Source organism: Lutjanus erythropterus, chromosome 23, assembly GCF_056507025.1.
Source record: "Lutjanus erythropterus isolate fLutEry1 chromosome 23, fLutEry1.hap2, whole genome shotgun sequence".
NCBI classification, from domain to species: domain Eukaryota; kingdom Metazoa; phylum Chordata; class Actinopteri; order Lutjaniformes; family Lutjanidae; genus Lutjanus; species Lutjanus erythropterus.
The window spans coordinates 9,685,183-9,712,485 of NC_139339.1; the positions used below are offsets into that span (position 1 = coordinate 9,685,183).

The 27,303-nt window shown below is 40.2% G+C and overlaps 1 protein-coding gene across 1 annotated transcript in view; it reads left to right on the forward strand.

Annotated features, from left to right (window-relative positions):
• The window catches only part of LOC146305600 (phospholipid-transporting ATPase ABCA1), a 208,994-nt gene that overhangs the window by 150,358 nt on the left and 31,333 nt on the right, over positions 1-27,303 (forward strand). The window contains exons 40-44 of the mRNA XM_084712574.1: positions 8,533-8,656; positions 12,151-12,280; positions 12,710-12,830; positions 20,955-21,017; positions 24,961-25,067. Coding sequence (XP_084568700.1) covers positions 8,533-8,656; positions 12,151-12,280; positions 12,710-12,830; positions 20,955-21,017; positions 24,961-25,067 — 545 coding nt within the window. The remainder of the gene's footprint in view (positions 1-8,532; positions 8,657-12,150; positions 12,281-12,709; positions 12,831-20,954; positions 21,018-24,960; positions 25,068-27,303) is intronic.

A 27,303-nucleotide genomic window follows, 5' to 3' on the forward strand; every position in this document is an offset into this window, starting at 1 on the left:
TGCGCAATTCTAACACCATGGAAAACACAGTTACTGCGAAACAGCAGGCACAGATATTCAAGCTCCCACCGCTACATAAAAAATAAATTTGGAAGCTATAGCGGTGGATGGCTAATTGACATGAATCATAGATAAACGCTCTGTGTTTTCGAAGCAAAGGCTTCCATACGCATGTGGGTGGAGTGTGTACCCACCTGGTATAACTTTTAATATATTTCCTTTATCCTCTCAAGGATTTTTCAAAGGAGTTATTTTCCCTATTCTCTTTAATGTTTAATCGTTTGGTGAGAATTGGGTCTTCGGAGAACTTTCCTCATCCATCTTTCAGCAAGTGTTCATTTTAACTGCAAGCTGCTTCAGTCTCTGGGGAATCAAAAGACAAAGACACCAGAAAAGAACGGCATAAGAAATGGAGAGCTTAGGAGGAGAGCGAGCGGAGGGGTGTTGACTGTCAGTCATTTTTACTTTTGATTATAATTTAAATCACATTTTGTTTAAAAAAAAGGGAGAGAAATTGGCCTCCTCTGACTACACCATTTGTGTAACAGCCAGAACTGTCAATAGCAGGACCTCAGTCCCTTACAGGTGGTGACGATTGAGAAAATTATCTACTCTTCATGATGTCTTTTTCTCCTCTGAACTAAATATGTCTAATTTGATTTGTAGACTTAATTGTTATTTGCATGATTAGCATACGTCGCCCCCACACACTTATTTTTTCACGTCACATTTTTAGCCTCGCGCTGATCAGTCATTCCTTGTCAACAGACATAACGGCGCTTCACTCCCTGACAAGCTGCTTATACATCTGATGCTTCATCAGGACGTCTCCCACAGCTCTGAGCCGACACTTCAGACGGAGCGTAATGTTTGTCTGAGAGACTTTGCCTCTGCACACTCTGTCCCCTCCGACACGCCTGCCTCTGACTTGATGTTTCCTCTGGCGCTGCTCGGCTATGGCATGGGATGTTTCCTGTCTCCTAACGAGGCTGCCTCATTTGCATCGTGATTTCATTATCGCCAGCGTTCATTATCAATTTGTATTTTTCTGCTGGCGCGTCTCTCCTCAAAGAATGTCACGGTTGCCATTTTGTTGTCTCTGCGTTCGCTTTATTTATTGATACAGTGTTAGTGGAGCGTATAACTCATAAAGGGTGCCACTGGTGGTAATTTAATGGACAGCATGGTGCCCACTGGCAACGTAAAGGGACAGATTTATTGCGCTTTGCTCTAGTCCAAGGCATTACGGACAGAGATAGGGTTTCTCTAAGACTCGACGGGGACAGGGGTCCGTGATAATTCTGCTAATCTGACTTGATTTCACTGCTGATAAGAGAGCCTGATGGGTCAACATCAATCAAGAGATGTTACAACTCTCCAGCTTTCCATGACTCCCCAGTTTAGAGCAGATATCTCTGCGGAACAGACTCTTCACAAAATAGCTAAGGTAGGTACGACAGTGCCCCGGTGTGCCCCAGTTAGGCAGAAAAGGTAGATCCAACACATGACAGCTCAATCCAGTCTTCTCCTTCTGCGACTTCTACTCTTTGAAAGCTCCGTCTTATCATTTTTAGGCTCCTCAGCGGTGGCATTAGTTAAACAATGTCGCTCAAAAGTAAAGCTACAGGCTCCAATCTGTTCTCTGTTTTCAAGCACGGGGTGAATCTAGATCCCTTTTGGGCATAGCACTGCTTTTTTTTTTTTTTTTTCCAAGAGAAAAAGTAACAGAGCAGGAAAGCAGAGCTGCGGTGTAGCAGACTCTGTGCCCCAGTTTTGTCTCAAAACCAATGGGAGATTTTCTTCCCCTCAGGACCATCCAGCTCCCTGTGGATTGCATCAATCCCTGCCTGCCTTGTAAGCTTGAAGCAGAGTCTGAGTCAATACCTCCACCACGTGCCACTCACAGATAACCACAAGCACGGATAGAATTTTTCAGGATAAATGTAAAGGTGTAGCAGTGTGGCCAGGTAGCACCTTACTCATGTAGTATAATTGGAGTGCGTTGTTTGAGGTCCAGCAGCCTTTATTGGCACAATGTTTAAAATGGCCATTAAAGGCAGGTTTTATGCTGCATAGTGCATTCTTCAGTTTTCTGTCAACCCCCTTCTTTAGGCCTCCCTGCTGGCGACAGTTGTGCCTGGAGGCATTATGGATTCAGGTCGTTGATCCGTCCCATTCTCATGAATACAATCCCAGGAATGCCTTGAGGGAATGTCTTCAAACTTGGCACAAACATCCTCAGGGATTCAAGAATAAGCAGATCGGAATTTGACGGTCAAAGGTCACAGTGACCTCACGTCCCTCCCATTTTCATGAACGCGATATCTCAGGAATGCCTGGTGAGAATTAGTTGAGGCACAAACATCCACTTAACTGATTTGTTAGATAACTTGGTGGTCAAAGGTCAAGGTCACTGTGACCTCATGTCCCATCCATTCTTGTGAATCTGAGGGAATTTCTTTAAACTTGGCACAAACATCCACTTGGACTCAAAACTTGACCCATTAGAATTTTGTGGTCAAAGGTCAAGGTCATTGTTATCTCACTTCTGTCCCCTGAACACGATATCTCGGGAACATGGCACAGATGCCCACTTGTACTGATGGTGTTTGAAGGTCAAAGGTCTCTGTGACCTCTCAAAACATGTCTCTGTCCATAACTCAAAAATTAATTCACTTAAATTTCACTGTGACATGATAATGTTCTGCAAAAACATTTGCAGCTCTCTATCAGTCCTCTGTACTCTTCTCTAAATGAAGACAGCATGTTTCTTACTAATACCTTTCATTAAATTCCTTCTTCACTACATAATATATAAGTCTGGGCAGACATCAATGTTAAACTAATTCTAGATTTAATCATTTGCACAGTCTGACAACTAAACAGGGCTAAAATTACAAAACAAAAAGTCTTGAATTAGCTGGTGGGTAGCGCTCCCGCCTTTACACTCAGTAGCTCAGAAAAACTATGAATATCATCTCTAGAAAATATCTAACTGGACTGTTTGAGTCATATATTTTGTCTGTCTGCTCTCATTGTGATTCCCAGCATTATGAATGAAGCTATGCTGTGGGAATAAGCACAAGTAGCGATATGGGTCAGATAAGCGCCTCGCAGACTATACCACCTTCAAAACCATTTGAAAATGATTTATGGGCATATAGCACAAACGTAAGGGGGAAAATTGTCCAGCATTTCATCATTCCCGACTAAGAGACTCTTAGATCTCCTTGATGAACACCCAGTCAAGAGAAGATGTGTTATTTCATGTATTGATCTCAAATTAGGTCTCGCTTTCTAAGCGTTCGTCTGCCAGACAGATTGGCTGCATTCAGCCAAGGTCATAGCTGCTGTTTATTTATTTGAATTTCTTTATCTCCGTATAAGCGTACTGTTGAATGTAAAGAACACAGGTGCCTTCGGAAAATTCTAAGACGTGTGTGTTTGAACATTTACATATGTTTTTGAACAACGTTGGTATAAAAATATGTAAGCAAGGAGAGATGGTGTTAATGTCATCTCTAAGTATAAATTCCTGTGCTACACTGAACTGCAGCTGCAAAAACCGTCCTTATCTCCATATTTAAATAAAATCCACCCAGACAGATCAGCTGGACAAAAATCTACTTAAACATCTGGCTCAAGATACACACTTAAAAGGGATAGCTCAGATTATTTGAGGTGGAATTGTAGTGTAGTGCAGTACACTTTAGCACTTTACCAGCACTAAAGCAAAGACTTAATGAATTGCTGTGGACAGGGTCAGCGGCGAGACATATTTTAGCCACTTTTTAGTTTTGTTGCTTTGGGGAGAGCATTGTTTGCTTATATAACAGTGTTTTCCTGGCAGATAAGGCCTACTGACAGCAATGTAAAGCAATGAAAATATTCTAATTACAGCGCAAGCACTTAAACTTATATATATATTTACTGTTTTTTTTTTTTTTTTGGTGGGCTTGTTTTTCGGTAGCTAAAATATGTTTTGCTGACGCCGTCCACAGCAGTACATCGTTTAGCTCTATTCACCAGCACCTCCACAAGCTGGCTGTGTGTGTCGACCACCATGACTGTGGATTAGTACTTAAGATGTTCCAAACTATCCTTTTAAGTACAACAATGTAGTTTTGCACTGATAAAACAGAAGTAGACCACTGAAAATTGCGTGTTTGGTATCATACAGTATGTATGTTAATACATTTATGTTAATTAATAGCAACCTCACACAATCCTACATCAAATAATCCGGACTATCCCTTTAAGAGTAAACTGACTATTGTGTTTTATTAACATGATCAGTAATATATTATTTTTGACTGTTATGAAAACTGATGTATTGACTGATTAAAAGGATACATTTGATCTCCCTTCCACGTTCACAGTGGATTTTACTGTTTGCTCTGTATTGTAATTGCAAATCTTTGTACCCTTTAGTCTTCAAGCAAATGTGTAAATGTAGATAAAAGGAGTGATGAATTATTGTCCAACACATTGCCGGACATCTGAAGGTTTGCTTTGACATCATGATCAATGAGGCCTTTTCATCGTGCTCTCATATCTGCCTCAGAGAAACTAGGCCAGTGACCACCTACTCATGCAAAAAAAAAAGATCCTCTCACATATGCATGTACCCACTCTTGGATCTTGAGCGTTACTGTATGTTTTTCCACAGTAGGGAAAATAAAACAGTGATTGTTTTTATATGTCTTTGCCAGATAAATATTTATCCAAGATGGAGTCAGTTCTACAGTCACGTCTCTGCGCTAAATATAGCACCATCAGGTGGTTAGCTTCGCTTAGCATTAAAAATGGAAAGACTCTGTCCAGATGTACCAAAATCCATCACTCTAAAGCTCTCTAATTAACACTTGATATATTGTTTGTTTTTTTTTCATGCTAAACCTGAGGTGTAAAAACAGCAATTAGCTATTTCACCAGGGTTAGTGCCAGATTATTTCTTGGCCTGAACCAGTTGCTGAGGAACCGGCAGAGACAGGAAGTTAGATATAACAAGTTAATTAGTTAGGACTTTAGAGGTGCTCATGGGTAGCGGTCCTCCAATAGGGGGTCTTCAATGGCCGATACCACTATTTAGAGAGCAGGGGGGACAATGGTTGATATATAATGTCGGATTCAGAACAAAAAAGAGTTGTGTAATTCCATTATTCCATGCACAATACACAATCATTTTCTGGCAATTAGAGAAATAGAAAAATGCACTGGGTTATTCTGTAGATTTCAGAACTTTCAGGACTGGTATTTAAGGGCGAGCTGTATACAATATGTCAGAAGCGTCTGACGTACAGCAGGGTCGTCTTCCACCAATCTGAAGATCTCAAGTCTCCATGTTAGAGAATCCGTGTGCAAGATACTGAACCTCAAGTTGTTTCCAATGACTGTGCTGAAGGTCTACGAATATGTGCGAATGAGTTGGATTCTGAGGAGCCTTTAGTGTATGAATGTGTGTGTGACTGAGTTAATTTGATATGTAGCGTAAAGTGCTTTGAGTGGTCAAAAGAAGTTTCATGTAAATGCAACTCCATTCCATCAATGTCTGCCATGATTCAGGATGGAAAATGTGTCAACATTAACAAAAGCCTATGATAACTGAGTAAATGTAGGCAAGTGTTTACAGCAGGATGCTGGGAGAGTTACACTTTTTCACCACCGTCCCAAAACTCACAAGGGAGAGCACTAACATTGTTCCGGCTGCTTTGATAAGGCTGCCTGCAGATGTGTCTGCAGACATTTTTTGTTTTTTTGCCTCATGAGCACAGACATTAACCAACGCTGATTATCTCAAAATCCCAGATAATTAGCCTGATTAACCAGCTGACTGATTAATCGTCTCTCACTACTTAGACCCACAGGTCAGTCTCTAAATGCTTTGCAGTCTCTTTGTTAAAACTGGGTGGAAACAATTGGAGAATTTAAAAAAAAAAAACAAAACACTTGTTGCCATGTCCTTGAAAAAAGGTAAGGTGCGTAGGTTTGTTAGTGGCTGTACTCGTCATTGTTCAGTTAGTTACCTCACATTTAAAAATCTCCAAATGATCAGAGGGGACAGAGGTCTCTGATTGTGTGATGTCACATGAAGAATCACAACTGAATGATGGATTTTGTTATGAGTCTTTTCATCCAACTCTGCAACAAAGCAAACAAGCATATCTCCCACTATTCTTGAACTATTCCTTTAATAAAGTGACAGAAATCTAGGAAACTTACTTGACAAAGATATCTTTAAATCTGGCTTTTGGATTGTTTTTTTTAAAGCTGACAGACTAAGCCTTCATGCACTCATCCTCGACCGCCAATAGAAAGCTTACTCTGAAACTAATAAATCCCAGAGCAGTTACACAAACATCCATGAATAAATTCTGCGACAATAATGGCCATCATCTGGAAATCTTGCACACAGCTTTAACAAAATGCACTGCCACCCCCGCCCCACCTACTCTTTGCTCGGGCTCGCCCAAAAGAACGGAAATGATGAATTTATAGTCTCCCTCCATGTATGCAAGTGCTTTGAAGACTATGCTGCAATGAAGCAGCATGCATAATGCATGAACTTTCTTTTTGAACACCATGCCGCGCCAAATGTAGTAATATTTTGTCTTCCTCTCTCTGCCCTCCTTCCTTGCTGACTTACTGTACTTCCCTCCTTATTTGAGACAGTTTGTTACAGCCCCGTCCATTGTATCTTCATTTAATTCATTATTTCTTTTGTGTTTTACTCGGCCGCCGTTGAATTGCAGCCTGAGGGACGAGGAAAGGGAGAAAGGGACAGTACAATTTTTGAGGAGAAAGACACGTTGTAGCCAGGAAATGCCCTGTCAAGATGAGACTAGCTTTTTATGTATGCCTTGTGAAACAGTGAAACAATATGCTTTGGTTTTGTGTTCGCATGTCTCTTTGTTCTTGTATAGAGTTTCAAGAGAAAGACTAAGAGACAGACACACAGAGAGCGCCTGTGGGTGTTTTCACATTGTTTTTTCAGCTGTCTCTCTTTGGTCTCTGTGTGCTCCTTCTACCTTTAGTTACAATTTTAAGGACGAACATCTGCTCACCTGAGCACCATCTCATCAGTTTGTGTTTACACGTACTGTACGCGTGCTACCTCACACATCACACAGCATGCTCCCTATCGTTTGCTAAATTTCCGACAGCAAAAAGGTAGATGAACTTAGACGCTCCGTGCTCCCTCGGCGTGCCGCGTGGCGCCCCGCAACATAACGGAGCGCAGCATGGAAGTGGAGTGCAGGATGTTTGTTAATTATCCACGCTTGCGTCAGGGAGGTACACACTGTCTTCTGAAACTCTCACGCCACTGGCCCTGCTGAGTCAAGGTGGCGAGTCAACATATTGGGCTTAAATATTCAAATTTTTTACATGTCACTAATTTGTATCGTGTGTGTGTGTGTGTGTGTGTGTGTGTGCACAGTCAAGGGATCTGGAGGTTGTCTGCAGCTCATCTACTGGACTGATCAGCCAATTTCTATTTCTTGTGCACATTCATGACTGTATACCAAAGGACCTCTGTATTAAAAAAAAAAAAAAAAAAAACCTTTAATGCCTCCATGGCAGTAATAGCCGTTGCCAACGACATTATGCTTCTGAGTGATCCCATTCTTTGAACGTGATATTTCAAGAATGCCATGAGGGAATTCCTTCGAACGTGGCACAAATACCACTTAGACTCAAGGATGAACTAATTCAATTTTGGTGGTCAAAGGTCAAGGTCACCGTAACCTCACATACGTCCAACTCATGAATACTATTTCTCAGGAATGTTCAAACCAATTTTTTTTCCCATGAGTCAAGAAATCATACTCCAATTATGAGAAAATTTTACACAAAGTCTGTTAGGATACTAGCAGTTCTGGAGAGTAACAAGTTGCATGTAATTAATTTACAAAATAAATGTAATTGTAATCTGTTACTGATTTAAAAAAATATTTAATTAAGTTATTATTACTTATCAAAATGTTGGTAATTACAAAGGGGTTGTATCCAAATATTCTTATTTTTTATTCAGTTTAGTTTTGGTTTGTTTCCAGAGTTGGTTTGCTTGTTTCAGATTAGTTTTGAAGTTTAAAATGTTTTAGATTTTGTTGTTATTAGTTTCAGTATTAGTTTTAGGTTTTGTTTTTTTTTATTATTATAATATGTGGGGTATTTGTCAGGGGCAAGTTTTAAGAAGTTTAGAGTAGCTCTTACAAACACAAACACTTTGTAAAGGACTTTGACTCAGAATTATGTAAATATTGCCAGTCTCAAGAAACATCAGTGCCTCATTTTGCTTGTTGTCTTGACACATTTGACCAAATTGACAAGGACTAAAACTGAAGACATTTCCTCTACATGTTTATTTTATTTGATTTAGTTTTGTGTGAACACAATGTCATTTCAGTTATTTTTTGTTTCTTTCTGAAATTTAGTTGTCATTGTAGTCAGCTAAAATGTTTTCATGCCTATGTTTAGTTTTAGGTAATAAGAATAAAACTGATGTGTGTCTGTGTGTATTTTCCTCAACAGAACATTTCCCGCATCAACAAAATAGTGAAGCAGGTGCTGCTGATATTCCCACATTTCTGTCTGGGCAGAGGGCTAATTGACATGGCCAAGAACCAGGCAATGGGCACCCTCTTCAGCAGTTTTGGTAAGAGTCCCCCATCGGTGTGACTAATCTATGAGTAAAAATCCTCATTTCAGTGAATCATTTTCAAGTTGAAACCAAAGAAAACATCTGCTAAGTGGATGAGATGATACATTTTGAAGTAATACAGTACAAACGAACATGTTGGACCTCTCTCGACTCAAGCGACTATATTTCGCTACCACAGCAGCTGTCTGACTCATTTTAAGATATTAGGTGACGCTGATACATTTTCACAGAAAGTCTCACTCTGTTGACAGTAATTTCATTCTCAAATGGAGCTTTCAACGCGATTTTAACAGACTTTGACTGTGAAGGTCTGCACTTAAAGGTGCCCCGTGGAGTTTTCTTGTAAACAAACAAAGTTTCTGTTAATATTCGGTGTTATTCACAAGAACACAGTGGAGGATATTTCTACAACCTGATGCACATTACCGTCAAACAATACGCATCACTATTCCATCAGAATATAGCTCATTCGCACACATTCAAATGCGTAGTAGTCTCTCACTATGTGTCCAATAATAAGATTTTCCCATCTGCGTTTACGAGACATTGTGCATCACACAAACACAGTTGTCAGGAAGTGTTCATTCATGAAAATGTCACCAAAGGGTAAAAAGAAGAACTTTGCTCATTCTGAGACTGAAGTCCTGCTTTTGTGGATCCATAAAGGAAAGATGAGCATTTTAACAGTGTCAGCACTGGAATTAAGGGACCTGCTAAAGCAGGAGAAGAATAACTAGTGCTGTTAATGCCGAGTCACCCGAGGGTCATACTGTCTCTGAAATAAAGAAGAAATGGTTTTCAAGAAGAAAAAAAAAAAAAGCCAAGGCAATCGATGAGTGCAAAAGGAGGAGGGGGTCAACGGGAGGTCTCCAACACAGAGATGGACAACAGAATACATGTCATATTAGATGATGTAGCATTGAAGAAGAGGATGTTCCCCTGGACAGCAGCTTGCAAAAAACCTGCACTGCCAATACGCCTGACAGCAATATAATAGTCAAACTGAATTATCATTCGGCCATATGAATAAATTCAGAATTATATTATAATTTGAATTACAGAGTGAAAAGGATCAACTTAATTCTGAAGTGTAATTTATATTGAATTTTAAAACATTTTCGAAACAAAATTGTTTAAAAGTAATGAAATCCATCGGTGAAAAACTAGCAACGGACAAATTGCGCGTCTGACCTACACATAAATTGTGCTCGTACCTTGGAGAAAATTCAAAATATGAGAAAATTGGTGAATGCAACAAGTTCTCCTAAGCCACTTGTACAAACCACTTAAGAATGAATCTGTTTGTCTGTCTGTTGTTCCAGTGGTTCTTGCATGAGGCCCATTGATCAGATGCAATTACCTCAGTCTCACTGGTCTTTTTTGCGGGGATAAATTAGGTCCAGCAGCTATTTGTATAAATGTTCATCCCCTTCTTCTATTTGAACATAAATTTATTAAACTAGATATTACATGAGCTGGAACACACAATTTCAGCGGTTTTCTGTTGTTTTACAAAGGACAAAAGCAGTTTGACTGTGTAGCGCATAAAAAAGTAGTTTAATTACTTTGGTAAATATTCCCCAGTGTCTGCAGCATTTCAACAAATCATTTGCAAAACTACTTTGGGGGGAAAAATGGAGTGATTAAATCCATGGAAACTTCTAGCAGTTTTCTTCTTGACTCATCATGGCACCACCTGCAGATCAGTGGAGTAGTGTGCAGGCTTAATAAGTCTTCAGTAGCCCGAACATATCGGTAGCTAGCCACCTTTAGCATGCTGTTTTCTGTTTTCATACAGTGTCGGACGTATTAAACCTTGTAACACTTTAATGACATGCCTTTCCTTTAAAGTGACACTTCACTATTTCATTCACATTTCTAGTCCTTTATCCCACCAGGAAAAAAAAAATGTCTGACCAGTAACGGAGCTCTCAAACCACCTCTAGAGCTCTACTCTCTACATGTGTTAAATTTAGACAGAGGAAAAAGAGATGAGGGCGCTGTAGAGGTGGAGCCAGGAGGTAGAGGGGGCCATCAAGAGGCAAAGAGGCCCATGAAAGAGGAAGAGGAGTCTTATCTGTGGAGAGATGGAGCAGGAAATAGTGGTTTGAGGAATCATTTGCGGCGGTGGCGGAGAGCAGGAAGAGAAAAGCAATCACAAGCTAAAAGGGCTAGTGTGGAGAGGGGCTATTTACCAGAGAATGAGACTGAAAGCGCTTTCGTTTTTCTTGTCTCCTTACTCTGCCCCCTCGGGCTCGAGGGTTGTAGAAGCTGAGAGACGGAGGAAAGAGAGACGGAGAATTGACAATGATTGGAGTGTGGGCGCTGTCAGCGGTTTACTTACGTGTTCATTAGCCAAAAGAGGCTTCAACATGAAAAGTGCAGGATATCAGTGATTTTCTCACATGACAAAGGTGACAGCAAATTTTATTTTTTAAGGCTAAGTGGCATTTTAAACTGCTGGCTTTCACCATTGAATGTGTCTCAAAAACACTTCAAAGGGCTGACAAATTCCAGCTCTCCACTAACTTTTGACAAAGATGTATTTGGCTGGCCATGAAAGAAAACACACATCTGGTAATTTGTTTTGAAGATGTTTCTGTTAAATCATCCCCTGAGCTTGGAGATAAGGGCTGGAAATTAGCATGAAATGACACACAGTAATAATGTGTTAATTGCTTACCTTTTTCTCCTTATTTACTTTGTTTATCACCATATGTTTTTCATATCTGTACCAGCAACAGCCGTATCCATCCGTCCCTCTGTCCCATTCACAAGAATGGGATTTCTCAAGAAAACCTGGAAGGAATTTCTCCAAACTTGGCATAAATGTCCACTTGGACTCAAAGAAAAGCTGATTAGATTTTGATGTTTAAAGTTAAAAGTTTAAGGTCACTGTGTTCTCATGACTGTCTTATTTTCGTGAACGTGATATCTCACGAAAATTCTTCGAATTTGGAAAAAATGTTCATTTGGACTCGGGGATGAACCAATTAGGTGGTCCAATGTCACTCTGACCTCACAAAACATGTTTTTGGCCATAACTCAAGATTTTATACCCTAATTATGACAAAATGGCACACAAATGTCTAATTCGATAAAATGAGGACAGACCATGTCGATATTTTTAAAAGAAAACTTGAAACACTCCTTTTTAGCCTGACTTTTATTTGTGAGTGATAAAAATGAAATTGACTGATCCATCCAAAAGGTCAAAGGTCAACTTCACTGTAAAATCCTAATGTTCAGCACTCTATCAGTCCTCTGTAGTCCAGTGTAAGCACAGTCTCTACGTAAAGACAGCATAGTTCACCTAAAATACACTTAATACCATTTACTTAATTCCTTCAAATTCCTTTAATACAAACTTTATATGAATCTGGATGAACATGGATGTAAACGGTAACTTGACTGGCTGGTGGAGGCATACAACCGTGAGACGGTAACTCTAGTTAAGTGTTTCACTCATTTCTCTCCTTCTTCATCAGGGGAGGACCGTTTTAAGGACCCACTCAGCTGGGAAATGGTGGGAAAGAACCTTTGCGCCATGTCAATCCAGGGAGCTGTCATGTTTGCCGTCACACTCCTCATACAGTATAAGTTCTTCTGCAAACCGAGGTAAAAGCCACTGTCCACATCTGTTATTTCAAAGTGAATCGACACAAAATTGGCCAGAAAAAGCTTCTGACCTGAAAGTGACCTTCTTACTGTTGTAGTTTTTGTCTATCCAGCATTTGTTTCAGTCAGATAAACCATTGCTTCCCCCATTTAAATAAAAAAAACTTCATATTCTTTAAACATAAAACATCTGTCGCACAGTGACTCAAAAACTACCCGATTTTCTTCCTTTTTTTTTTTTTTTTAAGTGTTTACTTACTCCAAAAGGAGGTTGCCATGGAAACTAATGCCTGTGGCTTCAACTACTTATGAAAATTGCAGAGATTGTTTCACTGAGCTTAAACTTTGACCGAGATAATTTGTCATGCGAGTTCATGTTAATTTTAATGAAGGGTGTTATGCCAACTGTGGTTGACTTCTCTCTGCCAGGCATATTTCAGGGAAGTCATTATCTGCGGAGGAAGAGGATATCGACGTGGCTCGGGAACGTGAGCGGGTGTATGGAGGCAGGGCTCAGAACGATCTACTGCAGATCTGTGACCTCACGAAGGTATTGTGTAATGCTTTTTTTTTTTTTTAAGCTCCTGCCGAAGTATTGCTCTGATTGCAGTGCATAGTGCATTATATGCTTTTATATGCTTTGTTATTTTAATCATTTCTTATGTTTTTTTGGATCAGACACAGATTGATTGCTTCATTTGTGTTATTCCCTCAATCTTTTAGTGCACTGTACTGTTTAATTTTTGTTTACAAGTTACCAGTTGAACACACAGAGAGAAAGATTCTCCCCTCAGGCCATCAGGACGGTGAACTCTGTCCTCTGACCTCTGTATATCCTTGACTTTGTCTTGCCCTCTGTGAATCCTTTCCTTTGCCCTGTGTATCTGAACCCCCACCTTGACACTGGGTCAATATCACCTTCAGAATTTCAGTACCTATTTTTATTTTATCTGCCTATTCTACCCTATAAATATGCTTATTTTTTTATAATCATATTCTAATTCTTATTATTTATTACACACTAGCCTTATGTGAGACAAAGAAACAAACAACACATTTTTTTTCTTGCAGTTATCCACAACAAAACAATAAACAAAACACTTGTTTTTGTCCCCATTTTTCATGACTTGAAGTAAAAGATCTAAGACTTCTTCTTTGAACACAAAAGGTGTATTTCTTTCAAATTTTGTTTACAAATTTGCATGTCTTCTGCCGAGAACATCCATCCACCTGACAGGTGTGGTGTACAGAGATGCTGATTGAACAGCATGATAATTGCAGAAATGTGTCTCGGACTGGTCACACTCTGCAGTCTCATCTTGAAAAAAGACTTGCAAGGACTTGCTCTCCTTGCAAAGGAGAGGTGCTCACTCACAGATTTTTAACAAATCTTTGAACAAATTTTGACAGATATAAAATGTTTGCATGTACAGAAGAAGTCTTAGATCTTCAACTCATGAAAAATGGAAGCAAAACAAAGGTGCTACATTTATATTTTTTCACGTATTACCTCTCTGGTCTGTTCTAATTTTATTGTTTTCTGACATAATACAGAAATAATCCACACTATTACAAAAAAAAAACACTTTTTGAGCTGCAGTAATGCACTTCGTGTGTATTGATGTTGTTGTGTTGTGTGTGGGAGGGGTTCTCAAACTTTTTTTTCCTCCACTTACACCTGCATTATTCAGTTAGCAAGGCAATTGGGAAAGACGGGTTGGGAGTCTGCAGCTGTGAACATTCACAAACATCATAAGTGGGCATGAGAGCCACATAAGATTGCATTATTTTTTAGGGTGTAAAGGTCTGCACTCCTGTACAGCTCTGGCCTTTCCCTCCGTGCATTAGGTGAAGTCAGGCGTGCAGTGACAGTGCGTGCCTCAACACCGCCGAGATTAACGCTTCCTCCGTCGGCAGATGTTCCCTCCCTGCGGGCGGCGCAGCAGCAGGAAGTGTCACCACAGCAGCCTGCTTTGCTGCTCTAGTGCCGACAGCTGGACGATCTAACAGCCTTTCGCTTCTTACCAGCCTTCTTCGCTCCTTTACTCGCTCGGTCTTCTCAGTCTCACTGTACTTAATCTTTCACTCACTGCTCACGGACACACACCACACTCCCTGGGGTAATTACCGAACAAGCGGCAGGTAAAACAGTTGGATGGGAAATGTATTGCAAATCATCTCGCAAGGTGAAAAGGCGTGGAGAGGAATGTTCCTTTTTCAGCAAAAATTTGTAGGAATAACTATTTAATGCACTGTCAAAACACTCTACTGTAAATACAGCAAAAACAAGACCAAACGTTTTAGATTAGATTTGATCAATCTTGTCTGCTGTTGACAAGCAGCCATCCACTTGTGAAGTCAAGGGAGTCCATGTAAGAAGACATGGTAACATGCCCTTCAAGTGGATAAAACCTGGCGACGTGTCCTCTAAAGTAACCTTTTAGTCACTTCAACACGGTAAAGTGCCTTTTTGCGTGTCCTTCCAGTAGACAAAATGTGATAAAATGCCATCTAAAGTGGCCGTCTTGTGGCTAAGATGTGGTGAAGTACCCTGTGGACTGCCCATCCAGTGGATGAAACATGACAGAGTGCCCTCTTGGGGCAGGACAACATGATAAAGTGCCATTCCAGTCGAAAAAACGTGAAGTGCTCTTTAGTTTGTCTCTCCAGTGGACTAAACATGATTAAGCGTTCTCTGAAGGGCTGTTCCAGTGTATGACATGTGATAAAGTGCCCTCTAAAGTGCCCTTCTTGTGGCAAAGACATGGTGTAGTAACATCTTTAGTGGCTGTCCAGTGGACAAAAGATGACAGAGTACCCTCTGGGTTGTCCTCAGACAACGTGATAATGTGCCATCACGGGTGCAATTCCAGTGGGAAAAAACATGGTGATTTGCCCTCTAGAATGCCCTTTTGTTGGACTGGTGCCCCACCACACACAGCTGGTGCCCTTTTTATTTTTTTCACCCCTGCCCTTCAGACAGCCTGAGTCCGCCACTGCCTTCACGGTTGACAATATTTCTCTGAGATGAGACACAGTGGCCCATCACCGCACAAAAACAGCAGTGCAATGGCAGAAGGCATCAGGATTCTTCCTGCAGTGCCCTCATTGACTCCCACCACAGCTGTGCCCCATCCATTTGGGGTGTAGATAACAAATTGATCAATGAGCGCGTGGCTCCGGTGGCCACGCGCCACAGGCTGAGCCCTGTCATAAATCTGAACGTGCCTCTGAAGCGATCGACAGGCCATCAATCATGTGTCAAATTCCTGCTCCTCCCCTTCCTTTTCCTGCTGCTCTAAACAGGAGCGCTTTGCTATTCGCCCCACCTGCTAGCCTCCACTTAGCTGTTGCATTAGCGTCGGCTCTGTAATCGATGGAGACTGTAATGGAAGAGTGTCTGTCTGTGAGCGTGTTCCAGGCCCAGCGCTGTCAGTTTAACCTTCCAGTCACTCACTAAGTTGACAGAGAAAGTTTTAAAGAACCTTGTGACAGCTGTTTGAATTAAAGAGACTAATGAGTGATGAGTGGCACCTTGGCATACTACAAGTATGCTCATGTGTTAATATGCACTCTAGGCGTACAAGTGGTTCAGAATAGACTCGTTCGACAAAAGCTCTGGGTTGAATGGCTACAGAAAGGCTGCCTTTGTCTAGCAAATATTTATACACATATATTCTGTTCCAAATTATCTTTAAAAACCTTTATATCGCATTTTAAGTGGTTACTTACCTTAGCTTTTTAAATTTTTTTTCTAGAAATTATATTTTTTTCAGCAGCTCTGTTTTCTTTCATTCCCTTCCCTCATCAGAGAATATTATCAATCCGTTTGGGTTTCCCATCCAGAGGTACCTGTGCACCTGCTAGAGGGTTTTTGGAAAGATTGTGGAGTGGCTCAGTTAACAGTTTCCACATATTTTATGTAGGATTACAAATAAATGTGATGCCGATCTTTGCTGTACTGACCGTATTATAATAACCAACAAACTGCTGCGCTACGGTATGCAGGATGTACTGGTTACATCCTGAATCGGTCAGTTGTAACAGCTTTCACATGCTTCGATTATAGTAAGAGTGCATGGAAACTATTTAACAAGTGAACAGAGAACTTCAATAGACCTCCAGACCCTTTATTCTACCTGCTGTCCAGGCTCAAAACTTACTTTTACTCGCTAACATTTGAGTGCTTGTGCCTGTGCCTATGAGTTGAATATTTGTGCCTGTATATAATATTTGTGACTTATTCTTCGTGCCTTGGTCTGTTCAGCGCTGGTCTGTTTTTAAATGTGATTTATAAATAAATTTGCCCATTAAGTGAAAGTAGAACTTGACAAAGGGTATTGAAATGAAGAGAAAAGGAGATTCTCATCCAAAACACTGACAATTATAGTATAAAAAATATTATAACAATATTACTTTTAACACAGTTACCAGTGTTAAATAACCTCTGGTTTAATGAAAACATGACAGATGGTGTTGCTATATGGTAGGCCGACTCAATTGCTTTTGTAGAAGAGCCAGATTTTAAAAAGTGCCAAGGGGCCAGTGTTTAAATTTCCCATCATGTATAAATATATGAACGAATGCACCTTTTTATGTTTTCTCCACTTTATTATTTTTAACAATTGGAAAAGAAATATTATGTACAAAAGTACAGATAAAAAAAAAACAAAGCACGTTGCTTGTTGTTTTATTAGTCATATTTTTCTTTTTCATGCGCTTTGACTCTCTTAGATTTCCTCTGCTTAAACAGAGTTCAAACTTTTGAATGCAGTGTCTCTGCACTTAACAACAGACAAAAGCAATGCATGTGCTTATTACCTTCCTAATGAAATGATGATCTTCTAATAAACAGTGAAAACACCCATAAGTAGAATGTGATTAGGTTAGTTTAATGAAATTACAACGATATGCTTTTTTTTTCCAGATTTATAAATGATCAAAGGACCAGATTAAGGCTATTAAAGGGCTGGATTTGGCCCACGGGTGGACAATTGAATAGTGCTGATGTAGGGGTACTTGAACTAATATGATAGGGCTGTGGTGGTACAACAGACAAGAAAATACTGTGTGTTGCTTTTAGGTACCTCAGGATATCAGCTAATACTGCTGTAAGCCATATGTGGAATGAATGGACCATATGCTAGAGGGTCCTTTCTAATGAAGCAGTGTCAGTGTCATGGTTCCCCGTTTGAATGATAGCAGTCAGCGCTGGAAGCTTGTGATTTTCCAACCTAAATCTATATTTTTCGGTTTTGAACAGCCGCCGCCGCCGTCACATTCTCACAACTGTCTCATCTGATTAGACATCAGCCTGCTTATCGTGACAGCTGCCGTGGCGCTCGAGTCAGAGGGGAATTATCCTTTAATTGCCTTCCTCCTTACATGTATCTGCTGCTTTGATGTAGCGTTAGCACTGCAAACTATCACTAAAAAGTCGTATGTGTAATCCAGGTTGATAAGTACTGAGTGCAGCTGCCAGATGGCACTGGAAGAATGGTGGATCTCGGCAACTCCTGCTTTTATCAAATGCTTTTGATGTGCCAACTGTGAAATAAATGCAATGTCATTGTTTGTCAGGCTTGAAGTGGCGGTTCTAAATTTACATTTGCCCGGTAGCGTTCTGAATGCAGCTGGGACGGCTGACTGTTTTTAATGGCGGATATTTGGTCTAGAAGATTCTATACAGGAAATGTATCCTTCATACAGAGCAACGTACACTGTCACTTTTCTGTTTTAATGAACGTGCACCATTTCAGGGTCTGACACTCGCACACGGGCACGCGAAACACACAGTGTTTGTCGAGAACTATGTTTTTAACTTTTAAAAGCTGGAAAAAAAAACAACCAACAGTAGTCACTTTTTCATAACTCAAAGGGGCACAGTGCCGTCCTTGATTTTGAATGCTAAATGTCTTTACTGTCACACTCAGCAACAACAACAAAGGCCTTGTCTTGTCTTTTTGTGCTCGAGCAAGACAATGCTGCTTTCAAACCACTTTGAAAACATATCAAACCCCAACATAGTCTTGGATGTGGAAAAAAACCTCACACGCTAAATACCTCATTTTGCTGAATGTTCACCTGCTGTATTTTTTTGTTTTATTTTATTTTATTTTTTTTAAGACTGTAACAAATCATGTTCATGTCATGTGGGGGGTTTTCTTTACCTCCTCTGGTGAATTTTCAGACGATACAGACTTGGAATGCAAATGTGCGCAGATGAGGCTGATCAGCGGGGGGAGGATGTGGATGAAGCGTGGAAAGTTTTCGAGCGAGATGTGAAAAACATCAACCACCTTCTCATCTCCAGCACCGCTACATGATCTTAGCAGGATACTGACTACACAATCAGAATGTAAGAAGTTTCAGTCTCGTCTTTGTCCTGAGAGATTGGATTCTGCGTCCCGCGGGGTCTTGTTTTCTTTTATGGCTGGAGTTTGAGGCATGGCACTGTTGGTGCGTCCAACAGTCTGTAAGTCTGACACTTCGGTCAAGAGTGAAATTTCCATGCAACTATCGACTTGATTGCCATGAAGTTTGGGATAAATATTCATGGTCACCAGACGCTGAATCTTCATGAGTAACTTCGCTGCTGAAGGGTTTTCGGTCGCCTTCTCTGCCACCACACACAGCAAATGTTGACAGCTTTTCTCTACAGTTTCTGATAATTATCTGTCCCTTTAAAAATGGTCTTAACTTTTTGTCAAACTTCTTTGGACACCTATGTTAGTGCATCACTTTCAGCCCAGTTATATGTTTTTCTCTGATTGCTATTTGGGGTTTTTAACTTCTTTAGGTCCATTTCATTTATGAAGTTAACAAGCCTGTCTGTGTCGGTGCTCTGCTCACCTTTGGGTGAGGACAGACACAGGCACAGCCTTAAACGATCTCAGAGGGTAGAACAGATGTAGTGATGTCACCCAAGAACTACTGACTAGAAAATTATTTAAACTAAAGTATCTGTTTACTTTTTCCAACTCTGGCTCAGTCAGGCAACTTGCTGATTGTATAACTTTTTACTGGGCTCTGGGCCATCTGCAATCCTTATGGTTGGAACCTGAGTTTAAGTTTCTTTCAGCTCATTGTTTTGTTGTTTAGATTCACTCGTACCATTCTTTTCATACCCAGAGAAGAAGTTAGGGATTTTGGTGAATAAACATATTATTATTATCATTTAGTGGCTAATGAACCAGGGATGTAGTGTTATGACACATGTCAAGATACGTGATACGATTCAGTTTATTGTAATTCTGTAAATAAGATGATATAGTGCTGTTTTTTTTAATCTAATTTCAGGAAAACTGTCATAGTTTAAAGAAAACACTACCATATGTCTAACATTTTAGTTATAGTTTACTGTTTTATGGAATCATAACAGTGTAGATAGATCTACAAAATTAAACACTGCCACAAATTTTTGCATGTAACACAATATCATGACACAGTGTTTTGAGTGTTGATGCAGCATCACAAAATTTTATCTCGCCATACTTGATATTTTTGAGATTTTCTTATAGCCCCACTCAGGAGTTGGTGGAGACCAAAACAGAGGTAAAAAGGAAAGTAAACATTGGCCACTGGACTCATCAGGTTGCAAGAGACACAAATCCAGACAAATGCTAATGTTGCTCTGTGCCAGTTCATCATGTGAATAGGCAACTGTTCACTAACACGTTCCAGTACTCACACTACTCAGGTTTTCTTGCTGGACACCAGGCGTTGCCTCTTTCATTGTAAAGCCCATTCTCTGTACATGCATGGATGGCTTTAAGTTTCTACCTCACGCTGGTTTAAACTGCAGACTGGACCAGAGCCCACCCCTTAAAATCAGATTTTTTCAAGAGTACAAGTGAACTTTCCACTTTTAACAAATGAATATGAAAAAGCCTTGTGGTGTCAAATATGTCATTCTGCACAGTGAAGCTCAAAAATTCAACTGCAGGAATAAGAAAAACATTTTTTTGAGTGAAGGAGGCCTTTTAAGGTGTTTTTAAGCTTGTTCCACTTCCCCAAAAGTGGGTTAATGCTGCTGTATCACTCTAAAGTGCTTTGTACTTTTCATCCATCCAACAATGTGGTTTTCCAGCAGGTAACGAGCATCACGTCCATACATGCCCCCTGCTGTGGCTGTAGATTTGTGAACTTTTCAGCTTTTTTGGTTGAGGACTTTGTGCTTTTTCCTGCTTTTGAAGCTGCGCTGAAATATGGTGTCCATACATGAAATACTGGATGACTCCAGAGTGTGTCGAAGGTTATTGAAGGTTCTGAAGTGGTACTCAAAGTGGAGACAGATTTCCTCATGAATACTGTCACCGCAGTCACAAATACTAATGTTCATGTCCTCCTCTTCTCCCATCCTGTGGAAGTGTCTAACTTTTTTTTAATACCTTTTCCCATCTGGCACGCTCTAAATGTTGCAAATTATCCCCTCTTGTTAAAATTTGTTTCCTTCACTCTCCCTCTCCCTCTCCCTCCTTCGTTTCTCATCTGCTTCTTCCATTTCTATTCCTCCCTGCTGCTCGGGTCTATCGCTCCATATTTTCTCATGCTATCCTCTCTGCTATCTTTCTCACTGTCTGCTCCCCCCACCCTCCCCTGCCTCTCGCCTTCTCTCCCTCTTTCTCTCTCTTTCTCTGGCTGGTTGATTCATTTTATTGTCTGCTCTCTGCAGGTATACCCTCGGAAGAGCACTCCTGCTGTGGACAGGCTATGTGTGGGCGTACCTGCCGCAGAGGTGAGCCAAATGCTGCTGAATCACACAAGCACCTTTTCAAGCCTATAGTCTGTTTGCTTTAGTCCTTATTTGAAGGCATTTATTGCATTCGCACATTTGATTAGTTTTCAAAATTCATCCATTTAGGGAAATTATTTCATTCTCTGTTGCCTGTGAAAATAACATTTGGATATGAATTGACTAAATTATACACATTCAACTAAAATCTGAATATTAATGATAATATTTACAAAATATTGACACACAAGAGCAAGGAGCAATGAGCAACGATTCTCTGTCTGGGCTTTGATTTTTATTTCTTGAAGATTTGAATTGGTGTTTGGCTCTGTCTTTCTTTTTTACTGAGTCGAATCAAAATATCTTCCAAACACTGCTTAGAGAAGGCGTTAGGAGGAACACTAATCTCCTTATCGGGCTTGTTTCCTGCCATTATGCTACTGCCAAGCATGTGTGTGCTGAAAACACACAAGCAGGCGAGGAGGAGAGCATTGCTAGAGCAACGGAGCCTGTGAAGCGAAGGCACGAGGATTCAGTGATGTTTACTTCAGTAGATAAGCAGAGGGAAACTAAATTAACCAAATACAACAGAGTGAACTTTTACACAGTTTTTGATAAAGAGACATTTGTATAAAATTGATGTAGGGAAGAGTTGAGATGGGAGTAACACTTTATTTTAGCATCAGTAAGTTGCTCAGTGGTTACTCGTGCTCGAGCTCTCATACTTTTATAGTTGGTAACCGTTAGGGCTGCAGTCATCAGTTCAAGCCATTAGTCAAGAAGTCATCGCAAGTTTGTGATATTAATTGAATTATTTAAGCACATAATTTTGAGCACAGATTGAGCTAAAAGGGTAGTGACTGACTGACTGACTGATAGGAACACCCACCAAGGAGACTGAGTGTTTAGTTAATTTACCTCAACAGTGAATGACCTTGTTGCTCCAAACACAGGAATAAATAACCTCCAACTTCACAAAAACAAATACTTGCGAACTTATCAGCACGATGGATACAAACTCACTCCTCAACCACTTCATGCCTCCTGTCCTTACCTGAATCCACCGTGTCAAAGAGTCCTGGTTGAAGCCGCTGTAACATTAAGTCTCCTTCGGTACTGTATTCCTGATCATCGAAATGGCCTCCTTTGGTCTTGGAGGCTGTGTACCGGTCTTATTGGCCCGCTAAATGAGCTAACAAACTAATGGCAGCTACAGCACAGTCAGCAGCAGTGTACAGTGACTTTAGTGTTACAAGAGAAAAGGTCTGTGTTGCAAAAACAAACACCAAAGGTGCAGCTCCTGTAATTCAAAATGTGGTCGACCAAGACTATCGTCAATGACAGTTTAGGTCAACTATTAGGGGGCAGCCCTGGTGCCCATATCCAATCACGGATTGTGTTAGTAAATGTCAAACACAAAAAGTTCTGTTTTTACAACCTACCGGACTACTGAGGTGAGATGTAGCATTAGCTGGCGATAAATGTAACAATGAGAGGTAATTGGCTGATTCCACTTAATGAAAGAACTTTTGTGAAGAAGAAAGTGAACAGTTTAAAGTGACTAAAAGATTTCATGTGTGCGTGGAGTGCATGTGTAATGTAAGGGTTCAGTCGTTGTCACATTGTGGTAAAATAACAATGTACACACTTGATCCACATTCAATTTTGCCTTGAGTGTGCAATGTTCAAGTCACACAGTGCAGATTATAATAAGAACTCTCCCCAACCCAATCAGCCACTGTATTGTTAACTGTTTCAGCGTGTGGGCTTGAAGGTAGCATGAATACGAAACATCAAATTAAACCAGAGAAACTGATACTTTAGGTTATGTAAGTCAAACCATTGTATCTAAAATACAATGGACAGGAGGCAAAACAATAATTCTGTTTTTTTTATTACTTTCTTACTGGAAAATCTGTTTTTTGGTCATAAAATCCCAAATGCTGTTCACAGAGACGTGACAATTCTCCTCCCTGAGCTCAAAACGGACATGGGAGTGTGTCATATTGATGACATCAGTCTTCTAATTGGTCAGTCTGATAGTGTTACAACTAACCCAGAAAGGGCACTTCAAGGGTTCTTTGTAAGACTAAAGGTTCTATTAAGAACGTTCTTTAAGAATTGTTGAAATCCTTGAAGAACTACTTCATCAAGCATCCTTTGAAGGGAGCAAGCCAAAGAACCCTGTATGGTTCTCATTAGCCCCTTGACTTCTAAGAGTATATTGTCAGTGTAAAACGTCCTTACTTATTCTTAGATGTTATACATTACACATACCTCCCACACACACGCACACACTGATTGTCACATACACACTGTACCGCTTGCAGCTTGATTTAAACATAATCTCAAATGCTGACAGGCACTCGTGTAAGGTGGGCTTTCTGGTGGTATCCATCCATGCTGCCACTGTTTACTCAAAGCCCAATGTAAATGCCACTGGAATATTGTCATTCACAGGGCTCTGCTGATCACACACTGCATTTCCATGCATTATTTACATCAAGCTTAGCCCTCTTATATGCATTCACAAGCACAGGTCACAAAGAAGCCGGGGATCAATGAATGACAGAAATCAAATATTTATGCCAGAGCCAGAACACCTAAGGCGGGTCACATGACCGTGGGGCTCCGCAGAGACAACTTCCTGCCACATACCCTCCAGAGGGAAGTAAAATCAGCAGCATCAGGGAGAAAAGACAGAAAGAGGATAGTGTTTGTTGTAGAAAATTACAGAGGCAGGAAGAAATGCTGTTGGGAATAGTTGGTTTTTACAGTGTTTGTTGCTGCATGCCCGCCGTGTTGATTTAGTGTTTGTTGTTTTGTTTGTGTGCAGAAAAATATCAATTTCTTATTTTGCTAAACACTGAACCAGTCATGCAAACCGTATACACTGTAGTTTAAATTGTGCTGAGTGAACAAATATTTACACAGTCTATAGATAAACTTCATTAAAGAGGTTAATGGGTATTTATTCGAAAGAGAAGTCATCTACATACAGAATATTTGAAATGTCATCCATTTTCCAGTGAGGCTTGTATCTACAAAACACTGTTTTCCTAATGGAGGCCTCCCTGTGGTCTCCATCAATTTTTCAGGTTGCTGAAAATCAACAGGGCTATAAACCCACCACGACAAACGACAAATCCGACAGTGCATCAAATGTATTGAGGCATATCACTCTCAATCCAGACATATCTTTTTCTCCGAGACACAATGAATGATATTTTGCAGTTTCAACTGTTTCAGGGCCGTCGGCCAATTCTTATTGTTGCACCCTGAGTTGTAGCTTCTGTCTGCCCATTGTTTTACTGTTTTGATTCATTCTTACTATTCTTATTAACAGTGTCGCTTACAGTATCAACATTCAGCTGTTTTTAGCAGAAAAGCTCTGATAAACCTAGAGACAAACTTAGTAACTACCTGGTGATAACTTCTGTGATTATAAATCAATGTTTCTGTGTTGAAAGTTGTGTTGTTGTTAGCATGCTGTTTGCTGCCCACTGGCAATCCCATGGTGCCTTGGGTTGAGTGTCAATCAGAGGCTATGTTCCTGACTTGTAAACCAATCAGAGGCAGTGTTTCTGACATCAATCAATCCCTCAGTAGACATCACATGTCCGTGGTATTGCAGTAATCGCTACAACCCTATTTCCAGCACTCCCACTACAGCAATCACAGTAATTTTGTGTTTAAAGGTTATTCCCCTTCCCAAAAACTGGTCAAAAAACTCTCAATACAGCTGTAACATGACCTTAAAAATGCTAACAGTGAACAAATATTTACACAGTCTATAGATAAACTTCACTAATGGAGTTAATGGATATTTATTCAATAGGAAGCTCATCTACATACGGAATATTTGAAATGTCAGCCGTTTTCCAATGAGGCTTGTATGTACAAAACACTGTTTTCCTAATGGAGGCCTCCCCATTGTCTCCATCAGTGTTTCGGGTTGCTGGGAATCAACGGAGCTGGGAAAACCACCACATTCAAGATGCTGACAGGAGACATCCCAGTCTCCAGTGGAGAGGCCTTCGTAAATGGATACAGGTGAGGCGCTAACTCCCACTAGTGCACCGAGTAACTCATCATAATTAGCCACCCAAGATGGCTGCTCAGATGGGGATCGAGCTGAGGTGGGGAGTTTTTTTTTTTTTTTCTTTTTTTTTTTTTATAGCTCACACCCGTTCTCAGCTTCTCTTGTTCTCTGTAACACATCTTTCTATTTCTCTATCTCTCGTACTCGCAGTCTTTTGTTTTTTGTTGGCTAGGTAGTTTCGATATCTCTTATACATTCTGCCGTCTCTGCCTTTTCAACTGTGGTTTCTCTCATGTCTCCTCACTGCAATATATTCTCAGAAATGCCGAAGACTCTGTGCTCTCGCCTTTTCCTCCTGCCTCCTTGCACATATTTCATTCCTTTTCACATCCTTACCCTGTACCTTGCTGTGTTTTTTGTGTCTGCCTTACAGAATCAGTCATAAGAAATCTTTGTACATGCCAAAAAAGTACCTTGACACCAGCAATATGAGTGCTCAAGCGCTTGAGCGAAAGAAGGCTTGCTCTTCCTTATTTTTAGGAACAAACAACAAGGCAGCTCAGCCCGAGCACGGCTGAGTGTAAGCTGTGGTTGGTTCTGCGTCACGGCGGTTGCTATAGGTGTTCGTTTATACATCTGGTAATTGACTTTGTGTTCAACAAAGAAGGAGAGCTGAATAGAGCAAGGCCTAACACAGCAGTGTTAATGTTGATTAATGTGAGTAACAGAGATCAAAGAAAAATCCCGGAGACCTTTAGGGGAAACAAAAACTGAAAAGAGAGAAAAACAGATGTGAGTACGCCCACACTTCTGTCTTCAGCTCATTATGCTTTCTGTGCATTGGCAGGAAAAATGATCGGCAGAAAAGGAGAAACAGCATCTCTTAAATGGAAGATTTCTCCTGATGATTGTCTCTCTTATCTGCAAATGTATGCTTATAACACTCACAAGGAATTTCTTGCAAAAGCTAGCCTGCTAACAGTCAGTAGTACTCACTGGCCGTCTCTTGTAGAAGAACTAATAGTATAGCAGTGGACTACCTCGGATGTGATTGTGTTTAATAAATTTTAATAAAGCAATAAGCCCCAAGAGGGCATGGTTTATCGTGACAACAGCTAAGGGGCGTTGTTGCCTGACAGCACAGATCTTAGCTAAGCAACATAAAGATGCAGTGGAAAGAATTTTTGAAGAGAAGCATTTAACTGGGTATTGCTATTAACTGTGCAATTGTTTAAGTAGTGTCCAATTATTAGCCTTCCTCTCAGCTGCTGTTTGACTCCAGGGAGGTGTGTTTTAATTGCACACTGCCATAAACAAAGATATTGCTCTATCGTCCACTCTCGTTGTAATTTTGGCAGCAGTAAGATTGCAGGAATGATTCACATTTATGCCCAGTCACTTACATGATTTCTCTTACATGCAAGTTAGCTAAAGTTAAATTGTTAACTTTGTCTTTGGAGTAGTTTGGATGGAGATAAATGGCTGGTGGATTGACCGGCAGTAACAGGGGATAACGTTTTTTTGTGCATTTGTTGACTGTCCCCATCATTTTTGTCCCAGCTGAAGATAAAGGACCAAATAGTCAATATAACCATCCCAGCTTTGTATCTTGATCTTGTATCTTCCAGCTCTTCAATTTCTCCATCACTAATTTCAATTATATCCTTTCTTCCTTTTATCTTCCTCCTCCATCTCTTTCAGCCTCTCATCCACAGGCTTCAGACACAGCCCAGCCAATCTTAATTTAGGACCAGAGCTATCAATTTTCTAAAAAAACATTTTTGTGTGTATGTTGTTTGTGTGGTGTTCGATATATTGGTAAATATGCAGTGTCATGTCTGTACATTAAATATGAAAACACAGACAGCTAGCTTAGCTTAGCATAAAGTCAACAAACATTGAAAAGATAAAGACAATCCACCTATTAGCGCATCTAAAGCTCACTAATTAGCATAATACAGCACATAACCCTTCTTAGAGCCATAACTAATCCTTTTTATAAAAATTGAACATATACGGACAAAAGACAAAATATCAAGATCCTCCTTTAAAAAGGTAATTCTGTGATGCAGTATATCAAAATCGTTGCTACCGAACATATCAAAATTGAATAGAAGCATTCAGAAAATAAAGAGTTTATTAATTAACAAAATTATGTTCTGGAAAATTTAACTTTCTAACTAATAGCATACAGAATGCCACACAGCTGACATTCTTAAATAAAACTTCTTTAAAACATGTTTTTGC